Below are 22,318 nucleotides of genomic sequence, written 5' to 3' on the forward strand. Positions count from 1 at the left end.
ATGCACTAAACGAGAAAGCGAGTGTAATTTTGAACAATGTGGCAACAGTTTACGACAATGATGATGCCTTTTATGCTCTAAGCATGCTTATGGATTCCTGAAAGTTTTGTTAAATTTATCATTATATTATCACCTTGCAGCACACAGTTTTCCGCTTCATCGACCAGACCATGACCAATCTGTTTTAACGATCTATCGCTTAAGGTTACTGCATTTCGACGGCGATTATTGTTCATTTGGTCGCTGTCTCGAACAACTTTCTGCTTCAAAGTACCTCAATAAAAGTTAACTGGTTTCTCATTGACTCACCTTTTCATTTTTTCCTTCGTTCTCTTCCGCAGGGTCCAACTGGTCCACCTGGCAAGAATGGTCTTCCGGTATGTATACCCTTTGGGTGCAGCCTCCTGCCCGTGCGTAATAAATACCGGGCCCATAAATAATAATTACGACCTTTAAGGAAGCATCAAAGCAAGCCAGGAAAAACAAACATATCATATTTTAAACCACTCGCACGCCTTTGGCCGATCCCGGCGACTCTGTACAGTACAGACCATACCTTACCGCCACGTTCCCGCATGCCGTTCGCGGCTTTTTCACCTTTCCTGCTCATTTCTTTCTCTCCATCTACCTCTCCCCAAACGCACCGCAACAAGCTGGAAAACATAAAAGAGAAATGATCATCGATTTAATATTATTTTGACACCCAGACCCAGCATCCACCTCGGCTGGCAACAATTGTTTTCGTTCATTAATACAAACGTGGCAAGCACATTTTACCGTCCTTGTGTGTCGATAAAATCATTCATATCGACTGTTATTTCAGTTGGTGTAAAACATATTCAAGCACATAATTAATCTATTCATGTAGTTGCTTTGTCCGGATGATAAAACGAAATCATTTTAACGACACCACCTCCTTTCTGTACTGAATGCTTTGTTTAATGTGTGCATTTTCAATTCAATATTTTTACACTATTTTTTTCGAATTTAATTATTTAATTTCACTTTTTGTAAAACGAAAACAACGCCTGCCGGCGTAAATCGGACATAATGCATCAACGCCGAACAGCTTATGGGCATATTTTAATGACCGTCGTGTTCCGTATTCATTGGCAACCCGAGTAACCCACCCATTTCAGCCCCCACGTTTATGCGCGAAACAAAGCCAACCAATCAAAAAATCGTATCACCTCAAGGATTATACCATTTTAATTCATCATTCGTCATTGCATTTCTTTATTCTTCCATTTCTTTTCTCACCTATCCGTACCTACCTACGCTACTACGTGTGGAACGAAACGGCACGTTTACTGCACGCACTCCCGCATTCCACCCCCGCACGTAAACATTTCTGCAACCGTTCCGCATCGCATCCGCATGGCCCGCACTCTTGGCGACATCCGCGGGGAATCCATCATTTCGAACGAGCAGGGTCTGAAGGGATCCAAGGGAGACCGTGGTTCAATGGTAAGATTCATGTTACTCTTTTCGATAATAATAGGGATTTATTGTTTTATCCATTGATTCAACGTATTTGACTATAAGTAATTGCTGTTCTGTTTCTGCTCCCTACTGCCCTCCTGCCGGAACTCAAAACGGAAGAATTAAAATCGGTGTTCGGTTTCTTTTCATACATTTTACATCATAACCGTTGTTTTGCGGTTGGAGGATTACTTTTCTGACGTTCGTGTGTGTTAGAATAAATTAATCATTTGAAATCCGATTGCGAAAAGCATCTGGACACATTTACAAATTTTAAGCTTTATTGACGGTTCCTACCTATGTTTTCCTGCTTTTTCGTCGTTTTCCAGGTGTTGAATGAACATATTCAGATACAATTTTGGCGATTGTAATTGGAATTTCAGATGATTATTTAATTATTCGCGCTTCTTCCGGAATACACCGAACAGCGGGTAAGTGATGGCAATCAATTGAGACGAATAGAACTAAGGATGTTATGATTGTTAGAGTTTTTTTAAACAAAATAAAAACGAATTTCCAAAATGTATCCCAAAAACTTAGAATGAAGTAAAGTGGGTGCGTTGAATTGAGTGTTTAGTTCTTCGGATCGAGTCTTAGATGTGGTTGCTTGGGCAGACGGTAGAGCCACAAGGCCTTGGTAGCAGGTAAGCTTAATATGTGATTTTAATTACTTGTTTCGTTTTAGCTCATCAAGCTTCTCCTATCAATGAAAACGTTGGCCGTATCAAGTTTAAATAACACACATGGATATCAGAAGAAAAAATTAAATTAATTGGATATTAGATGCACTGATAGAATCTCAAGTGATGCAATTATATTTCATTCTAAGGATTGCTGGTGAGATTGTTCCATTTTGCCCTTATGTACTATATACTTCCCCTACGGTTGTTAGGACGTAGCCAGGTATATAATGCATTTATATATCATTCTACAATGTGCACAATCTCATATGCGCTAATGCTAATGATTTAATTATTTTTGCTTCTGAATCGGTTGACGCGTTGCATTGTTCCTTCTGAAGTACCACCTGAATGGGCTTCCCAAATGTTTCGTAACCGAAACCAGTTTCAATCCGTTCGCACCTTTGCTTTGGGAAACAACCACCGGGTGTATTTACCGTCAAATACCACGCCGATGAGATTAACCCACATTTGTTCGCTCTGCACCCCGTTGAGTTCAAATCAAACTGTTTTAAGACGATTATCGACTCCAAACCGCCGACCCACGTTCATTCATCTTTCACAGTTTCCAAACGGTCGACTGACTGGACTGGCTATATTATTTTACAACCAACAAACACTGGACCCGGACTAGAGAAAATAAAAACAGTAACACCGCAGTGTAGAAGTGATTGCCCTACATAAATCTTCAACTTTGAGTAAATATTGAACACTAAAATTTAATCCAGTTCCCTGCTCCCAATCGGCTGAACTTGCATATTTACGAGAAATTCCAAACCTAGAACTCGCAGCACGGCAATAATTGTAAGCGCAGGGGAGAAGTAACGTTACTAAACGCACCCCGCTGCTCGCACGTCGGGTAAAGTCAAAACAACCGATCGTTTGTTTATTATTAGAGTGAATGATTTCAAAACAAACCACATTGTGCCACTAGCGTCTGCTATTGCTGTTCTTGTCGCTGATGCTGCTGCTGCTAGGGCAGCTGATTTTGGACCAAACCTCATCTGATAGTTCCCTGGTAATGAGTTCAGTTTTGGTGATAAATTTAAGCGCTTTACTACCCATTTATCCAATGAAATCTGACTGTCAATAAATATTGCATCGCAAAGCGTTGCCTCCCGCAGTACAACAAAAAAAGCATAAATCAATTTATCTAGTTTCCAAATCGACAAGCCTGCTTTGTCGACATTTTGTCAAACGACATATGTATTGCTAATGAATAGATAATTTATCGACTCCAAAATTCCGAACGAGAATACTCGAATGTGGTGCCGTTCTTTCCGTCATCCACCACAACACGTGTGTTTGTGTGTGGAAAATTGCTAGAAACCCGCCCGGCCTTTATTCGCGGGAACCCTGCGTGACCATATTTTCTGCTCGATCCAGTTTCCAGTTAGTTTTCCGCTGTCAACGCGCGCAATTTATTCCGTTTTTGTGTGGCCACTTTACGTATACGTAAAGCCGCCGATTGGGTGACGTGCTCCGACTCCGGACTCGATTCGATATGGTTCCCGAGCCATGAACCAGGGGAAGACACATGTATGCGGGCGGGACAGGGGACTTGGGGTGTTGATACTTCCACAAAAAAACTTCGTAACTTATGGCTATCATCTCGCGGCAAGCAGTGCCGCGAGCCAACCGACGACGATCATTGATCGTAGGGTCACGCTAGTTATGAGAGTTTTCAATTCAAAACCATGCCACGGGCAGTGTGTGGTTTTATTATTCAGGATTAAAACATACAACAGTCAGTGACGGGTGACGGGTAGAGTGTCATGGTGAGATTTTTTTTTTGTTTTCGCTGTTGTAAGTTTTGCCTTTTGATGGGAGATTCCGTGCACGCAACTGCGTCGTTGTGGTACCAATTAAAATCCGAATCCCAACGTAACCAACGACAATTCGAAGGCACAAGCATTGCCTGATGCAAAACAGATAACAAGCTAGCTGTTTGTAGCGCTTTGAAACATAAATTTGTAGACTTAATTTCCAAATCGCCTTACGTGCCATTTATAGCCTGGTTGGTTCCATAATCAGCTTTTTGCAGATGACTTATATTTAATTTTTTAAATTTTAAGCCAATGAAATTGATGGAATTATGCTGGAAATAGAAAAATTATTACAGATGTGGTTGATATTGAATGCATCGCTGCAATCCATAACGGGACGCAAGGCCGAATAAACCCGCAGCCGACTGAACGCGAAGACGAATAGAATAGATGTCCGATTTCATGTCTAATCTAAAGCTTGCTTCATTGAGAATTGGAACAAAGTTTTGCTCATATTATGGCGCTCTTGGTGGACGAATTTGGAAGTTCTTGGCGCGCACTTGTCGGAAATTTTGTTAGCTTCATCTATGTATTTTTGACATTCCGCAAAACGACCGTATTTTGGAAACAAACAACATGGAAGCCGAAAGAAGGGAAAAAATTGTGCAATGCATTGTGGTCTACATCTAGGCTAGCTAAACAGCTGAAATTGCCCAGAAATACCGTATGGCGCGTTATCAAACGGTATAAGGAACCATTGACGACGATTCTGAAACCTCAAGCTAATCATCGGTGTGGAACTGTCGACCGGAAACTGCGCGGTAAGATTTTGAAGACCATCAAGAGGAATCCTCATAGTCCTCATAGTACCGTGAGGAGAATTTGACTCCGGGAAGGAATCAAATCGTATCGTGCTTGCTCGTATGTTTGTAAGTTCCACCATAACTCCAGAACGCCTTGACCGTTCTTTACCAAACTTGGCACACATCCCAAGTAACATTGAAGGTTTTAGTACACTATCATGATGGTTTTCGTGACCAAAATTGGTCATAAATGCCGTTATAAGAGTACCATGAAACTCAAATTTTTACTTGGAATGTTCCTTAATATATGGAAATCTGAACTGGAGGGTTGGAAAATGTTGGGAAAGGGGGGTGGGGGTTATAAATACAGGTAGGGAGGTTCCTACCAAAGGGGGGCAGGCTATAACTCCCAAACGCAAGGACGGTTCTTTATCAAACTAGCACACATGTTCTTTGACATAAGGGAATCAGCACTGAGAGGTTGACAAAAGGGAGTCCACGCAATGTCCGAAGGCAATTATTTAACTTTCATGCACCTCACATTTTTCTTCACATGATGTTAGTATTGATCAAAACAATTAATTTAGAGAAGGTCTTTAAATGTTCTATCGTGGGTTTTTTTCACGTAGGACTACGTCTTACGGCAAGTTTTGAGATAGGGTGTCATTCCAAAAAATCGAAAAATGCGAGCGTCACGAAAAATGAAAGGTTTTGAGCGCTAATAGCTCAGCGGTTTTCCGATCGATTTTCAATGTTCTTACACCAATCGATCGGAAAATCTTCTAAGAATTGACCCAAATGAAGAAAAGTATGGATTCTTGATGTTGAACTATTGAAAAATTTAAAATAATGAACCTATGTTTTACCAGAATTCTCGCTTTGTGATTGGTCGGAAGATTCTTTACGATGATCTAAACCTATACCAATTTGATATCTGTGCTTGGGAAGTAAGCCAAAACAAGCGACAAAGTTTCCTCATTTCAACAAGATTTCTTCACACCGCGGTTAAACCTAGACCATTTTGATGTCCTTGCTTGGGAAGTATGCCAGAAAGAGTGACAAAGCCCCCTCGTACCAACAAATTTCTTACGAACGCGATTAAACCTAGTCCAATTTGATGTCTGTGTTAGGGAAGTGTGCCAGAAAAAATGACATAAGTTCATTGTCCCAAGAGATCGCAAATTATTTACTGCGAGACGATTAAACCTCGGCGAATTTGATATCTGTGTTGGAAAAATGTACTACAGCTGTAGTGTTCGGTTATAATACGACTCTGTATGAATGCGCATGCTTGCCGTTCCATTAGAAGTGCAGTGAAAAGATGTGCTGTTGATAAAATAGGATTGAATTGGTAAAATCCCTTCAACGTGGGGAACCATGGGTAATAAAAACAATCTTTAATTTCAGTTAGGTAGCAGGAAAGCAATAGTTTGTGTTCTTGATTTTGTTAAATTGTTTTCAAATGTACAATCTTTTGAGAATTGAACGTATGCAATGTTACTAGTTTGATAAATGTTACATACAACGCATGTAGCATGTATATATGTTGCATATAGCATGTATACATGAAGAATCGAATGATTAAAAGCATGAATACATGCTACTATCACTGCAAAGAGACTTACGTAGTCCTGCGTCACCTATATATGCGGTTGTGTCTTGTACACAACCCCTCTGATTTTTTTTACAAAATTTAATGCTCAAGGTTATATAGGGGTCATTCCCTCTCAAGTGATCATATCCGTTGTAATCGACCACCTCTGATTTCAACCAAATTTGGTATAATTACTTATTCCGACTCCACATTCAATTTCCCAAAGTCTTGTACGGATTGATCAATCCCCCTTGCAGTGACATGCAATGAAAAATGATTTTTTTTGAAAATCTAAGAAAAATGGAGAAGCGTCACTGCAAGGGGGAGGTCCGAATAAGGTTGGCCCGACCAACCTTTCCTTAGTGGACAGAGATGAAGGGATGGTGGATGGCTCAAGTTTTATATGTATAGATATTGCTAGAGTACATTCAAGTTATTTTTTACACGAAGGATACGTTACGCGTGAAGCAAAACCGCGCAAATATCGAAAATCGCGTAATTTCCTAAAACATTTTATAGAATATCAGCAATACGATGCGAAAATGTTTTTTCAACTTTGATACCGATTGATTATTGACGTGAGAAATAAGGGCTTCCATAACTGAAAAGTAAATTGGTTCGACTATTATTCAGTGTTCTTTCCGCCGGTAATCAACCAAAAAGTGGAAACCCAAACAAGATATTTCTGTCGCCTACTTCACCCACTAACCAACTGCGACACCCAAATAACACGCTTCCTTTCACACGTTAATCCGGGCTGGATTTAAAATAAATTGTTTAAAGATGTCCCCATCCATGTATCCACTCTTGTGCGTCTTCTGCCGACGGATTCCGTCGTCATCCAGTCGCGTTCTCTACTAGGTATTTCTGTACATGTTTGACTGATCTGTACACGAGCGCCGCCGGATCTGCGGATGGATTGCCCTGACATGGGTGACACTCGAATGTCATCGGTTATAAATTAATATTTTCGTTTATGTATTCCACTTGATCGGTTGAGGGCAGTGTGTCGCAAGCAAACAAGCAAACACCCGCTCTACTAGCTTAATGGAGCTGTCGTGTCTGGTTCAAAGATGAATTTATCGCTTTCAAGTGGTAGCCTCCGTCTGTCATCCTGCACTTGTCACTTGTGACAGAATTGAGAGAAAAAAAAGAGAATAACGAAATAACGACAGGATGAGGAGGGATTTACGCATTAAAATGGTATGTTAATTTGCCGCTTTCTGGTAAACAATGTTTCCACTTCCATGCCTTTGCAGTTTGTGGGTCCAGCCAAAGGCATGATCATAAATTTGGATTACAAATGGTGTATTTGTTGGATAAATTGGGAACCGAGTGCACGAAATTGTTTGCCGAATCGCTTCCAGTCGGGTTTACGTTCTTTGATCCGACCGGGTGCCGTAGGAAAACTTTGATAAATGATTCAGTGTGATTCCCGGTTGGAATTTATGTTGATTTCGTATTCAGAAAACGTTCCGCTCGAGGCGTACGAGCCATCCACTACTGTAAGCGGGGTTTAATTTTAGGTCAAATTAAAGTTACCAGCAATCACTTTGGTGTCCTCTCCCCTCATTTTCACTCTAATGGGTGGCGTTTTACTACCACTACAGCCAAGGTAAATATTTTTACAGTTGGCCACGGCTGCTGCAGCCGTTGATACGACGATAGAACGTTCGCTTTAAAACTTTTTGTACATTAAAACTCAAACACGAACGCTGAATTTTCCTACCGCAGGCAAAATTTACGATGCCCAAATGTGTCGATCCAGTCAGTGTTTGCACTGAGAAGAAAATAGCTACCCTCCCCTGACCAAACAAGAAAAATGCATAACCGTAAATTATCGTCAAAGTGCAATGAATTCTGAAATTTGCTGTCTAACTTGCGGCCATAAACGAACAACTGGCCTCTCGTGTTTTTTTTTTGCTGTGATCAGGAGTAGGAGAAAAAAGATTATTAATGGATATGTTCGGTCCGGGTCGTAAACCAGTGCAGTGTCTAGCGTTGAACCATCCGGCGGCTCCACCAAACCGATGATGTTCGAAGCCGTGTCTGCTGCTCCCAATCAGTTGACCACCCTCTGGGGTAGATACTCGACTCTCTAGCAGAGTGCAGTGGAGTTCCGTCGCCAGGAATCCGAAATGGATGACTCCGTTGGCTATCAATCTCAATTCCAATCAAACGCCTGGCTTAAAGTGAAGCATTTGGTATTTTTCTCCACTGGCCGTCGTCCAATCCAGACGACGACGCACAGCAGATGATAGGTGAAAGTGTATGTATGCCTAGTGACCCTAGTTAAGTTTTTTGTGCACCCCTTGCACGATGCATTTCGTACCGTTTGTTCTGATGCCTGCAAAGCTGCGGAAATCCCAGAAGGATAAAAGTTTCACTTTCCAACGATGTGACACAATGTCAATGCTGCGACACTTGGTCGGAAAAGGCAAACATTTCGCAGTAATAAACGGGATCCTACTGTTTTCACTGTTAGCCGCGATTCCCGCCAAGTGGTGCAGCAAATTTCCGCGAAGGACGTACGAGAGTTTGACAATTGAATATTTCGTTTCCCAACCTGACGGAAAGCGGAAGCACGGAAAAACGGCGATAGTGTGGAAACTCGCGTGTGTGTTTGACAAGAGCACAATTTTCATCGATGCTGCATCCGATGCAAATATGCACCCCCATAAATGATGAAAATCAGAAGAGTGTTTCTAGCGGGGCTACAGGGTGGGAGTGACAGTGTGAGAGTGACAGACGGGTGTGAGTCTGGGGGCGATTTTCCCTTCGGAGATATGCCGTCACATCTATTTGTCATCGTTATATTGCTGAGCTAAAAGTTTTCCTTGCAAAGTGTGCCAGTCCTAATTGCAACTATGTTCGAAATGTGCATTGGAAGTAGTGTTAATGGCTTTGGGGGGAATTTAACTGTCTTGCACCTCGGTTTGCCGTAGCTGACAAGACAAGTGAAAAGCAGACAGTGGACCAAACACAGCATTCGTAAAATTTATATCCTGTTTTATCTAGATCATAATGAATCAGCTTCGAATGAGTATCAACCAATACTTTAAATGGTTTTATTCAATTGCTTCACATTTTAGAGCACTTGTTTATGTCATGCGTTCCATCATGAAACTGGATGGATGGATATGTATCAATCCAACTAAAAAATATCAATTGGCGAGACTTAAAAACAAATTGCGTTTAGCGTTGTTCTGAGCCCTACTGATAATCCAAAACCCCATGAAGAATGACTGCGTACTTGCAGCGCATCCCGGCTTGATTTTCCCGTCAGTAAACCCCGCCAGAAAGTAACACTAGAGTCATATGAATTTTACTATTACTTTCGGACTTTCAGCCCATTTGGTATGTTATTACCAAAGCAGACGACATCTATTTAGACGTGAGGTAAAATATATAAATAAATATAAGTAAATTTAGAACAAAATTTTAAGGTTTTCATATCTTTTGGATTCACTTACCTCGACATCGGCATCTCCTAGCTTAGCTACTCATTCTCGAGCATTACCGGGTATGGCCACGTAGAGGCGCTAAGTAGGGACTTAGGATGGCTAGAGCCATGTTTGACGCTTCTTAGTTGCCATTTGGAGAAGTCCCAAAAATCATGTTGATTACCAATTTGTGTGTTTATGATATGTAAATATGATATTCAGACTACTCAACCAAACCATTAAATATGGTTTCTAGTTGATGATTCTTCGATACAACGTTTATATTCAGCCGGGTTTTCTTCAATTTCTCTAAGCATAATGTACCGAGATCCGGCCCGGCCACAAGACTACATTTTCCTTCACGTGATACTTGATACTTTTTGATGATGGCGGCAACTTCCGTTTGACACTTCGTACTGAATATTTTCTCGTTCACCGTCGGTGCCAAACCCCGAAGGAAAGTATACTTGGACGGCTTGGACATTTCGTTCTTGCCGATCGTTAACCACAGAAGAACCTTTTTCGGGAATTTGATGTGGAAGACGGATGATAGGTATACGAACATTAGGCATAATGGATGATAGGCATAATGGGTGTTTGGCGTAATTTACAAAACTTCGCTTTCCTACTGATATGCACTTGAGCCAATTATTGCTCCATCACAATGCAATGAGCACTGGGGTCGCTTATTCAATATAAATTCATTTGGCTTAATGGCATAACCTAACATTGGCACTCCTAAGCGTGTAGGGCGCTATATCTCTGCATATTAGCGTTGGTAAGAGGAAATGCTTATCAACTTAGGGACTATATTGGCTCGTTTCATTATCCTTGATTTCCCTGATCGCGGATAAGTTCAAGTTGTTACGTGGTTTTTGAGCCGTAAATCTCGCATGTGCATAGTATTTTTCGATATAAATTAAATTATGGTTGTATATAAGCACCATTGGTATTGTATTAAATTTGTTAAAGAGGTATTTTTTATATCCTAATTTTTGTAGTTACTGATTTTACAAGAAAATTTTCGAATATCCAGGTTAGTCTCATATGACTGATGCTTACATACTTACATTATCCATCTAGCTCCGCCCATCTACTAACAACAATTCCTTTCCCGAAATACTTGTGAAGATGCAGAGGATTCCCTGGTCTTTAGTAGCAACAAGTATTGGACTAACATTCCTTTCCATCCCACCAGGACCCGCATTCGGACGTGGCCGGCGTCGGTATTGATCAGCATGCAGGGACCTGATAAGGTTGTACAATGAAAAATAGCGTGCTATCCCAAGTATGCTTTTTCCAGCCATCATTTTGCAATTTTCATTGGTCCTGGTCAATAACGGAGTAGCAGCACACGGGCGGTATCCTATGCTTATGCTTATGCTTAACCTAACATTGGCACTCCTGTTCCTAGGGCCGGTGGGGTTGTTGTTTTCGTCACACTGTCGTCCGGCATCCTTACGACGTGTCCGACCCACCGTAGTCTACCGACTTTCGCCAAATGTACGATGGGAATTTCTTCAAACAGTGCGTGCCTGTAGCTCGTGATTTATACGCCTCCGCCACTCTTTGCTTTCAGTATGCGCTCTGCCAAATCTCGTTCGCAGTACCTTCGCTCGAACACGGCAAGGGCACGAATGTCATCCCTGAGTAGCGTCACGGCTTCAAATCCATAAAGAGCTGTCGGTCTAATAAGGGTTGTTTTGCGAAAGGTACAGTAGGCCCGATTTCCTGCTTGGTTGTGCCGTTGGATCTCGTTACTGATGTTGTTTTCCGTGGTCACCAGCAAGCCCAATACACGAACTCATCTACCACTTCTAGTTCATAGCCGTTAATGGTTACCGTCCGTGGGAGGTACGTGTTTGTTTTCTTTGAGCCTCTTCCTTTCATGTATTTGGTTTTCGACGCACCAATTGCAGAATAAGCCGTCACCTTGTGTCAACCCTGGCTGTGTCTCGAAGGGACTCGATAGTCGAGATGCATACGAAACACATCACTCGATCTCATGTAGCTCTGATCATTCAGTTTATTTGAAAAACCAAGTTGTACTCGATAGTCGAGATGCATACGAAACACATCACTCGATCTCATGTAGCTCTGATCATTCAGTTTATTTGAAAAACCGTATTCGTGTATTATCTGCCATAGATGGTCTCGATCGATTGTTTCGTATGCTGCTTTGAAATCAATAAAGATGTGACGCGTGGGCACGTTATACTTCCGACATTTCTGCAAGGTCTGTCCGATGGTAAAAATCTGGTCCGTAGCTGCGCGAGTCCGGATAAAGCCCGCCTGATAACTCCTTGCGTGACCTTGTGCTAAAGGCGAACGGTTTGTTTCGACCCTTTCGTAGGTAATCCGGCTCACCCTATATGCAATGCTTTTTTAAACTGAGTTGATTGGACCTCTTACATATTAATGGCAGATTGCCTAACGTCCATTATGCCTTCCGCTTATCATGCCCATCGTCCATTATGCATGATGCATTTATATCCAGCGTCCATTATGCCTAACGTCCGTATGCCTAATGGAGTACAGCCGTGGGAGAAATATTTGACGTCATCGCTTACCTCACTGGTGGACGTCGTAAAGTACCCAGTTCTTTGCCAGACGTTGTCGTCTAGCGTCAAGTAGATCTGATTATGATCACCTCTCCAGTAAGATGTTTTAAGATGTTTTTACTCAGCACCTAAACAGCCGCTGGAAGCATGTCTGTCCCATGTTACAAAACACGAAAATAAGCTAATCGCACTCAGAGTAGAAAAACTAGTTTTTCCAAAATTGTTTAGTTTCGATGTTATTATTTGTCCCTCTTGGAGAAAATATTGAAAAACTTCGATCAATTTTGTATACAACTTGAAAAAATTTTATATGAAATAATATATGTAGTGAGACAAATACGCATCTATTTTTTCAGTGGGACAAACTGTTTTAAAATTTTTTTTTCGATTTTTTTCTAGTACAAACCACATGTTTTCGATTCTGATTTTAAAAACACAAATCGGATTATACCGTTAGACAACAAAATGTCGAAAATGACAACATGTAACATGGGACAGTTATGCTTCCACCACTACCGGCAGTACAACCGCTCCTTCTGGGTGATCGCCTACTGCTCAGACATGGCCGGCCTCGACCCTCGACTGACGCTTCCGCATAAAAATATCGATTTTGGCCAAATACTCTGTCACTGTTTGGTCGCTTACTCAAACCTCCCAGCCAAAAGCGCGGAACAATGAGGCTTTGCTTTTTGTCCAAATGGTATTTTATTAAATTTTGTAAGTTATGATACAATTTCGTTATTTAGATTTTCAAATTTCAATTAACAAAATCTTTACTTCGCTTCTTCGCAATTCCTTTCAAATAACATTGGCCTCACCATGAAATTTGAAACTTAACGGGTTGAAAGGCTCCCCTTTCATTTGCAATGAATTTCGTTCGAATAGAAATAAATTTCGTTTTTGCTTTGATATAACGTAACGAAAACAAAAATAGAGTCGTTTTATTTCGAGGTATTACTGTAGTAACATTTATAACAATCTTTTATATGCTCAATAGTGAAAATGTATGTAAAATTTCTAGGTCAAATTTCCCCATGCATTTTGTTAAATACACCATCTGTTTAGTGTTTAGTGCTTTAGACTAAACTCGTGTTTTTAGTGTTTGACCTTGAAATGCAGTCAGGCATTAATATTTAATATTTTTTGAAACGGAGGTCAAAGACTAAAACCACGAGTTTGGTCTATTTCATTGGTACGGAGCCTTTCTCGTAAAACCCGCGCTAAGAATCGCGGCTAACACGCTGACAGACGAACAGCGTCCCGCGCAAGTCGCAAGGGCCCGCATAGTGTCGTCGTCCTGCCAGTAAAAACAAGGTTGATTAAACTCCTCGGTCGGTGGTTTCTACAGTAGACGGAGGAAGAGGCACAATTTGTGTCTAAAACCCAACCAGACATGTCGCTATCTTAATAAGTGGGTTTTGCAGTCTCCTTTTGTCCAGCGACTCTGCGGTTCAAAGGTACATGGGTACCAGTGAGCCACATACCCTGGCGGATGTTGTGGGTTCGAATCCGGTTATAATCTTAGATTATAGCTTGGTTCGACCCATGCATCTTCCAGCATTGGACAAAAGGTAGGAGTCACAACGACTACTTGTTGAGCGTAGCTACCAATAACCCCCCCCCCCCCCTTCACTTTCCCCACCATTCCAAAAAATTTTCATTACTTTCCCTACCGTCCCTCCATCAATTGTAGAACCACCGTTTTAAAAAATATTAAATTTTAGTGCTTTTACAAAAAAAATAATCCTTTTGTTCCAACAGATCGAAGATTCTTTACGGCGTTTTAAGCCTACACCAATTTGATATCTGTGCTTGGGAAGAACTTCAGGTAAACATTGAATCTAGTCCAATTTGATGTCCTGAAAGTGAAATGTCATAGAAAAGTAAATAAGCGGTCATCCTTTCCTTTCGCTAGATTGCATCCATATATTGCAAGAATTTGTTCGGGACTATTGTCTTGCACGGAGACAGAGCTGATGGAATATTTGTGCATGTGACGTGACGCAGCAATTCTCAAAGCGAGGAAAATCAACGACTGTCTGCTGCTTTGCATCAGTTAGTTGCTTGCAATTCTTTCAATCAGTTTCAATTGTATTTCTGTCGAGTTTGCAAATAGCTGTGAAGTAAAGTGTCGGCAGAAACTAGTAAGTTGCATATGACGTTAATTAATTGGTATTTTAACTGGCTGTCCACATGTTAGTTGTGAGACTCGGTGGACAGTGGACTCTCGGAAAAATTAATCGATTGGGGAATGGGTCGATTTACGTTTTCCGGAATATTCACTTTTTAGAGTAGTCCTAAAAATCATTAAAAATGATAAATACAAAAGCGAAAAATGCATTCCGGGATATATGATACACATTTTTATGTATTTGAAAGTTGTAATGGAAAGAAATATGATTTTTATGAAACAATACTTAGTTCCTTTCAGTAAGCTTAAATAGTCGGTTACACTAGTTTACTTTTGTAGTTTAGTTTAGGATGCAAACATTTCGCAGGAGCCTGTAGTGGAGCACAATTTTGAGTCATCAAGATAGACGTTTGCGGGAATAGAATTGCATTTGCGTTTCGAGTTTACAAAACTTCAAAAGTCTTACGGGTTCCTTCGCACACGGTTAGTTGGCACACGGTGAAGATATGACTTATACAGGGAGACGTTAAGCATACTGGTACGTTTATATTCACGTTTTAATACTGCGGATCTTCGGCGCCGATATTTACGTAAATAGGCATTGTGTGAACGTTTTAAGGCTCGTCAACGTTGCTTGACAAAAGGCAAATTTGATTAAGCTACCAGTTAATAGCGTTACAGAATATACTGGCCATGTCCTCCACCTCGCTCGTTTCAAGAAGATTCTTCCTGTCATAGTTTAATAAACGTTCAGAAAGCAGGCCAAAATCTATTTTGCGGTAGTTTTTCGTCGTTCATTTTCTGGAGGTGAATGATTCTCGGGGCGGTCATTTGAAGCGGGTAACGAAATCAACGAATGTCATTCATCATGTCGTCATTGTATTCACAAACAATGCGTGGTTGATTATAATCACCGCAGGTGAGTATAGCTTCAGTTGAGGGTTTTTTTTTTCTTCGTACAACTCACGAATAGAAGAAACGTGCGATTCAATAACAACAGGATCCTAGATTTTGTCGGGAGGAATGTACACAGCGCCAAATAAAATTTTCAACACACGAGTTTTCGCGGTAATACAGACTTGCTCTAACCTACTTGCTTGTACTGACGTGAGGGCAACGCAAGGATACTGTGGGGCGACAGCGATTAATACACCTCCAAAGCTCCGCTTGTCACTATTACGGGACGAACGGTCGCAGCGAAAAACATTGAACCTTTCGCCGAACAGCTGCGCAGAATTAATGGATCGTCGTTGAGTCCGGTTTCCGTCAATATGATGACATCAAAACAGCAATCGCGAGAAGCCAAGAAGATATCGTCCACTTTTGTCCTCAATCCCCGGAAGTTCTGATAATAGATGACGATATCGTTGAAATACGTGTCACAGTACTGTAACATAGAATTACTGTACTATACGGATACTCGCCTTTGGCGGGAACCCGAAGGTTCCCACCGTCCACAAAAACTTCGCGTTATATTTAATTCATTGCAACAGCATCCTCCATTCGTGAAGCATTAGCAGGTTCCATACGCGAGTCCAAATGTTTTGACCGATCAATAACGTCACGGAACAATAAACCAGCAGGCCACGATAAAGGTAACCCAGAAGAGTTATGAAGAGTGCAGCAAGTCATGAAAAAATGATCGAAATGCGGAAACATCGCCAATTATTCAATTCAAGAAAATTCAATTTAATCTGCAGTTATTACTTGGTGGCCTTTAAAAAGACCGATTGATGAATGATATTCAGAATTGGCCTGAAACATTACTTGGAGCTTGTATGCCATGATAATTATGTGTCTTCTGGGACGGCATTATGGCTAATTCACTCAGCAACAAGAAACAAACGAAAGTCTGAACCTCACAAGCAATACCCGTAGCGCACTTGCTCACTGGTGTAGTGAGCCAAGTGAGAAGTAATGATACTCATAGATACACAGAAAAATACATATGGCAGAAATGCAGTTTGCATTAGTCTTTGATCTAATGATCTGATATAAAGTAATACTTCATCGAGTAAGACGTGTTATCAATGTAACGAGTATTATACGGCATAGTGCTACGTCACCCTTTCGTACAGCCCTCTTCTCTTCAGCCGTCAAGCAGCCGGAACCTGCGGACACAAAATGCCTACGTTCGCTACGGAGTGAAGCTGGCAGTACGAGCAAAGTACTGAGCGTAGTTGCTTGACCATTTTCGCTACTGCGGGTTTTGGCTACTGCAAATCAACTGACAACGCTGTCAACTTTCCGAGGGTTCAAAGGTTCCGAGGGGCTTTCACATTCTCACTTTCAAATTCCGCAGTAAAAATCTGTAAAACACGTCACAATTTTGGTTAGACTTAATTAGAGGTCCAATTAAGCATGCCGAATAGTTTTATCAATCATTCATTTGAAGGCTTCTGATCCGAAACTGTTCCGAAGTAACCATGAGCCATGAATCAAATCCGCCGAAAACAAAGTCAACTGCAAAACGAAGCGATTCCGCGAGAACAGTTTCATTCAATTAAAATGCAATTTCAGAGTTCGCCATCTGAAACTGGAATTCTGTTTCGCTCCGTTCAGGTGCGCAGTTAGCATCGAATGTAGCGGAAAAAAGTGCTCCACGAACGATGGCTAATTTGATTTCGTCGCTTTCGTTCGGCGGCCCCGTGATGGCGTTTTCGTTACAATCCTGAGACCCCCCGCCGATCTTCGACAGAAATATAAAGATTAAAAGTGGGTGGTTCTAATTTCGTTTTCTCGCCGAAAGCGCTGTGATCGCTTTCGTAAATGAAACTGAAGAAAAAAAGGGTGTGTCCACTTTAGAATGGGAAGGTGAGAATGTGATTTCCGGATGGCCGCTTGGCTGTTCGCGGTTCGGACGCAGTGTGGAAAATGGTTACTAATCCTAAAGATCTTGTGGCCTGCTTCTACATGTGCAACTACTTTCGAAACCATTCCGAGAGCAACCGAATATAAATGGCCATCCTGCGGTGATTTGTTTTCCCTTCGCCTGCAAGCCAAAGCAAGAAGCTAAAATGCTGGCTCTGCATTATGTTCGAAGGAGCAGCCCAAGCTTAGCCTTAGACTGCAAGGTTTGTTTGGTTTGGTCGGTCGTTGCTGCAGTCATCCCTAATGCAGCAACTGTGGTAGCAAAACACATAAATTAGCACAACGACTGTCAGGGAAAATCTAATAATCTGACTCAAGTTAACCCAATCTCATTTTGGGAGGTTTATCAGAGTCGTCCGGAAAATTCCATTATAGACTTGAAGCGGAACAATTTATCCCCTGCAGAGGATTTATTCTCGATTTGAGTTGGCACTCTAATTGAAATCTGGTTTGAATCTATTCAGAGCTCTCAAACGCTTACCTAAAGAAGGAGCCATCCTTTATTTGTATTATTTTTTTTTCACACCAGTCAAGTAGGCCTTCATCACAAATAGGAACATTGAAGTAGGGCCTACTTGAAGCCAAGTTGGCAGCGTTTTTAGCCTTCGCCCTAAGAGAAGGCGAGTGAAATCCGCTTTGACACAGAGCTAGACCTCGGCTGTGCTTCTTCACCACTTATTCCTTGCAACATGCACATACACATGTACCCGTACAGAGCCGTGCTCTTGCCGGCTGGGGTAGACACCCACTTGCACTTGCAGAAGGCTTATTGTGAGTACGATGCAGCCACTATCGTCCGCTGTCGAGTCAAGTTGATCCTTTCGAAACGAGAGTAAGGTCCTGCCGAGGATTACGTGTCTGCACTTTTGAACTTTCACTTGACTTTTCCTCAAGCTGAACGGAACGGCACAGTAGGCGAGTAGAAGTTGCACACACGACAAACACATGATATCCGATGTGCCGAAAATTTTTCCGACTACTGAAGGGGGATTTTACTCCTAAGCCTACTTCTCCTACTCCGGATGAAATGGATCAGAAATTAGCTTAAGCTGTTTAATTATAGTCACGTAAATTATGGTACTTTCCTTGACCAAACCGGTGACGAGCACAGACAGACAGGGGAAAACACAGAAATGGCAGGTTTTCCTTCGGTTTCTGCTTCATTTGTTGTGGCAGCACAAGTCCCATTGAGCCGCAAAAGGGAACAGCTCTGATGACTAATGTTTGCCATTTTTTCCTTTACGGTTTTCTTCGTCGCCTATGCGACTACTGGCTGAAATTCACCTTGCTTGTTAGTTTTCGGTATAATACCTTTTATTTACAAAGCGTTTCTCATTTATAATTAATCTGCTTTTTCCGTGTACCATTTTGCCGCAGAAAAACTGCTTTGCCAGTTGCCTGGAAACGAGGCAAGTGCCTCAATGGCGTACCTCAGCGGCAGCAGAAGCAGGCGTTGAAAAAGGACTGTTTATGAATTATGCAAGCGGTGCTCTGCGCTAGAAGTGTGATGTGTCAACATTGTAAATATTTTTGTACACAACCTTTGCTTATTAAGGTTACTTACAAAACGGTAAGTTAGAATAGGACTTGAATTTTCTTGCAATTCAGGTTGTATTTATACTCTAATGCAGACTAGTTATTGCAGGTTCAACTCTGAATGAGTCGGGAGAAGTTTGCAACCGCAAAATAACAACTTCCATAAACCTCTAATGACTTCGAGATATGTTCCGATAAGGATTAAAGGATCAGTAACGGCCACATATGGACTGAAACACTCTCCGTTACTAGCGTACAGGCGGAAGGTAAAACTTTCTTTATAATCTCTGATAGCCAATTCTGCAGCGAAACAAACAACACCCGTTGTCGCAAAATTATTACTGCTTTCCTGCTTCGAGTGTCATCTGCTCGAAAAACTTGTTCCTGCGATGTTCGTTCGTGCCTGCCCTGCTCTACTGAGCAGTGAGCAGAAAGGCTCATTTGCTGGCCAAGCAGCACTGCTGCTGTGCACGACGCAAATTACTTTTTCCAGCTTTTTTATTGCTAGTTTTCCAATCCTCCAGAGTGCCCTATATTTATAGAATACTAGGAGTATAAATAAAGCAATATTTTCGGACCATAATTTGCGATTAATTTGCGTTATAACATTTTCCGAAGCAAAGCGAAGAGACAGAGGCAAACTCCAAACGTTAATCATCCCAACAGACCTCCCGCAAGAATGGAAAACATCCCCGAGTACCCATCACACGCATCCAGCTAAAAAAAAAAATGAACAGCCAATTTACCTTCTTCAAACAATTTAATTTCCTCACGATCCTATCTTGCCAACAAAGCGATGCCGCGCGCTTTGCGTCGAACAATGAACCGAAGAAAGGAGCTGCGAATAACACGCGCAAACAGCAATAAAAATGAGCGAAACGACGAAAAAAAAATAACGCAACATTTCCCGAGCCGGTACACTGAATAAAATCAAGAAAGAAAACCATACAAAGCACAAAAAGGAAACACCTCCAGCAAATTTCCTCCCGTTTTCTCTGCTTACCTCCACATCATCCGCAACGCAAAGCGCCGCTCGACTCACTTTTCGCGTGCTGGCAAATTTACTCGCATAAATTCCCGGTATCTTTTCGCAGGGCAAGGAAAAACTTCACTGATGCGTGCCCTTATGTGCGCTCGTCTGCCTGCCTAGGGGAGAGTGGGGCAATTTTAACTAGCTTTTTGCATATTCCCTGCTGACCTCTTCTCTGTTTCGCTCACAGCAGCGTAACGTGAGCAGTGCAGGCTGTTCGAATTGGTTTCTTCGCACGGAACTGCCTCCGGTGAGCTCCAAGTCCAAAGCGGCGGAACGCACTGCGTGGGTAGGATGCAAAAAGAACAGAAACTTTGCGATCTCTCCCGCCCCCTGCTACTGCCATTGTGTTGTGTGGTGGTTTGGTTCGGCTACCACACCAAGATACACGCAGTGCAATTCAAGGGGGAAAATGAGAAACTACATAAACGGAAACCAATTTCGACATGTTTTACAAGGCGCTTTGAGGATTATTTTCGGAACAGGGTCCCCAATGTGGGCTTCAATTTAGTGGGTCTGTAACTGACCATCGCATATTAGATAATTGAATTATTTGTGCATTCGTCAACCGGTTGCAGACGGCTTCACAACCCTTAGTTCTATCACAGTTTGTCTGGATTACCTTCGAATGGCCGAAATACAAATGGCCGAAATAACAAACGACATAGTATATTTAGTGGCCGAATCACGAACTGTCGAATCACGAATAACCGAATCACGAATGGCCGAATCGCAAAAGGCCGAAAATATTCACGGTCTTCAACCTGCACGAAAGTTGGGTACATGCTGTCCTTACACGTGGCCGTTCGTTCGGACTCAACTAAGGGATAATCCCTACTCGGAAAATGCATGCACCCAAATTAGCAGTGGTTTCCCTAAACAGAAGGGGCAAGCCCCCACCCCCTCCCCCACCGCCGTTGCCGGCGCTTCCCACGGCGGGTCACAGGCGCACACTCGCGTCTCGCGCTGAAACATTTGCTACTGACACGGTAAATAGGTCTTGTTTTTTAACGAGTAGAGAAATCTGCTACCAGACACCTGAGAAGACAACTCAGGGAGTGGGGTTTGGTATCCCGAACCCCCTACTGGTGCGTGAGGATCTTAGGATCACACTCTTAGATAACTACTGGACTATGGTAGTTAGGCTGTTTATCCGCCGCGCCGTTGATCAGCTTTCCAGCGGTTTTGTTGCTCAAGTACGATCTGGGCAGCAGCCGCATTGACCGCTCCCCAGACGTCCGAGCTAGAACACATCCTTTGGACTAAGTTATCCGACTTCTCACGCCCGCGAAACGAGGGCATATGAAGAAAGCATATTCTGCAGATTCCTCAACGTCCACGTATTCGGGACACGCGGGGGACTCCGCATGCCCAAACTTATGCAGATACTGTCTGAAACAACCATGCCCTGGCAGAATCTGTGTCAGGTGGAAGTTGACTTTGCCGTGGCGCCTGTTGACCCACCCGGATAGTTCCGGGATAAGTCGATGGGTCCACCGACCCTTTGTGGAATTAGACCATGCCCGCTGCCATGTGGTCATCGAGGCCGATCTTGTAGTACTCCGTATGCCTCTAGTTCCACGTTGGTTGAAGCACTCTACGTTCTCGCTGATAATGATGCCAATAGGCATCATACCCGCTAAGACGCAGATTGCGTCATGTGAAACTGTGCGATACGCACTCGCCATTCTCAAGCACATGAGACGATAGGTGCTTTTGGTACCTAACGCCGATGACCACACCGGTCCGCCATACCTAAGTATGGACTGGACCACGTTGGCTAATAGCCTTCGCTTGCTGCCATATACCGCAGAGCTATTAGGCATCATACGAGACAATGACGAAGCCTGTGTGGAAGCCTTCTGGCTCCCGAACTTGAGCTTGTCGTCGACCATGACTCCCAGAAGTTTTGAGAACCGCGTTGACGAAATAGTGCAGTCCCCGACGCTGATATTTGCTTGCAGTACCGACTTGCGGTTGTTCACCACGATAACCTCCGTTTTATTATGCGCTAGCTCCAGTTTCCTGGATCGCATCCAATCTTTAACAATGCTTATAGAGTGGGCAGCCGTCAACTCAACTTCTCTGATAGCTTCATCGTAGACTTCCAAGGTGATGTCGTCCGCAAAGCCAACTAACACCACCCCTACCGGGAACTTTAGCTTCAACACCTCGTCATACATGACGTTCCACAACACCGGGCCCAGTATGGAACCTTGCGGGACCCCTGCGGTGATTGGAACGCACTTCCGACCCTCCTCCGTGTTGTAGCATAGCACACGATTCTGAAAATAATTTTCCAGGATCCTGTACAGCGAACCGGCACTTGGACGTTCCGAAGCGAGTTGGCTATGGAGTCCCAGCTAGCGCTATTAAACGCATTTCTCACGTCAAGTGTGACAACTGCGCAATAGCGGATAC

At 42.5% G+C, this 22,318-nt stretch overlaps 1 protein-coding gene across 1 annotated transcript in view; it reads left to right on the forward strand.

Annotated features, from left to right (window-relative positions):
* Positions 1-1,377: 1,377 nt before the first annotated feature.
* LOC128736333 (collagen alpha chain CG42342) overlaps positions 1,378-22,318 on the forward strand; it is a 114,902-nt gene continuing 93,961 nt past the window's right edge. The window contains exon 1 of the mRNA XM_053830813.1: positions 1,378-1,467. Within this exon, the coding sequence (XP_053686788.1) occupies positions 1,378-1,467 (90 nt within the window). The remainder of the gene's footprint in view (positions 1,468-22,318) is intronic.

This window comes from Sabethes cyaneus, chromosome 1, assembly GCF_943734655.1.
Source record: "Sabethes cyaneus chromosome 1, idSabCyanKW18_F2, whole genome shotgun sequence".
Taxonomy (NCBI): Eukaryota; Metazoa; Arthropoda; class Insecta; order Diptera; family Culicidae; genus Sabethes; species Sabethes cyaneus.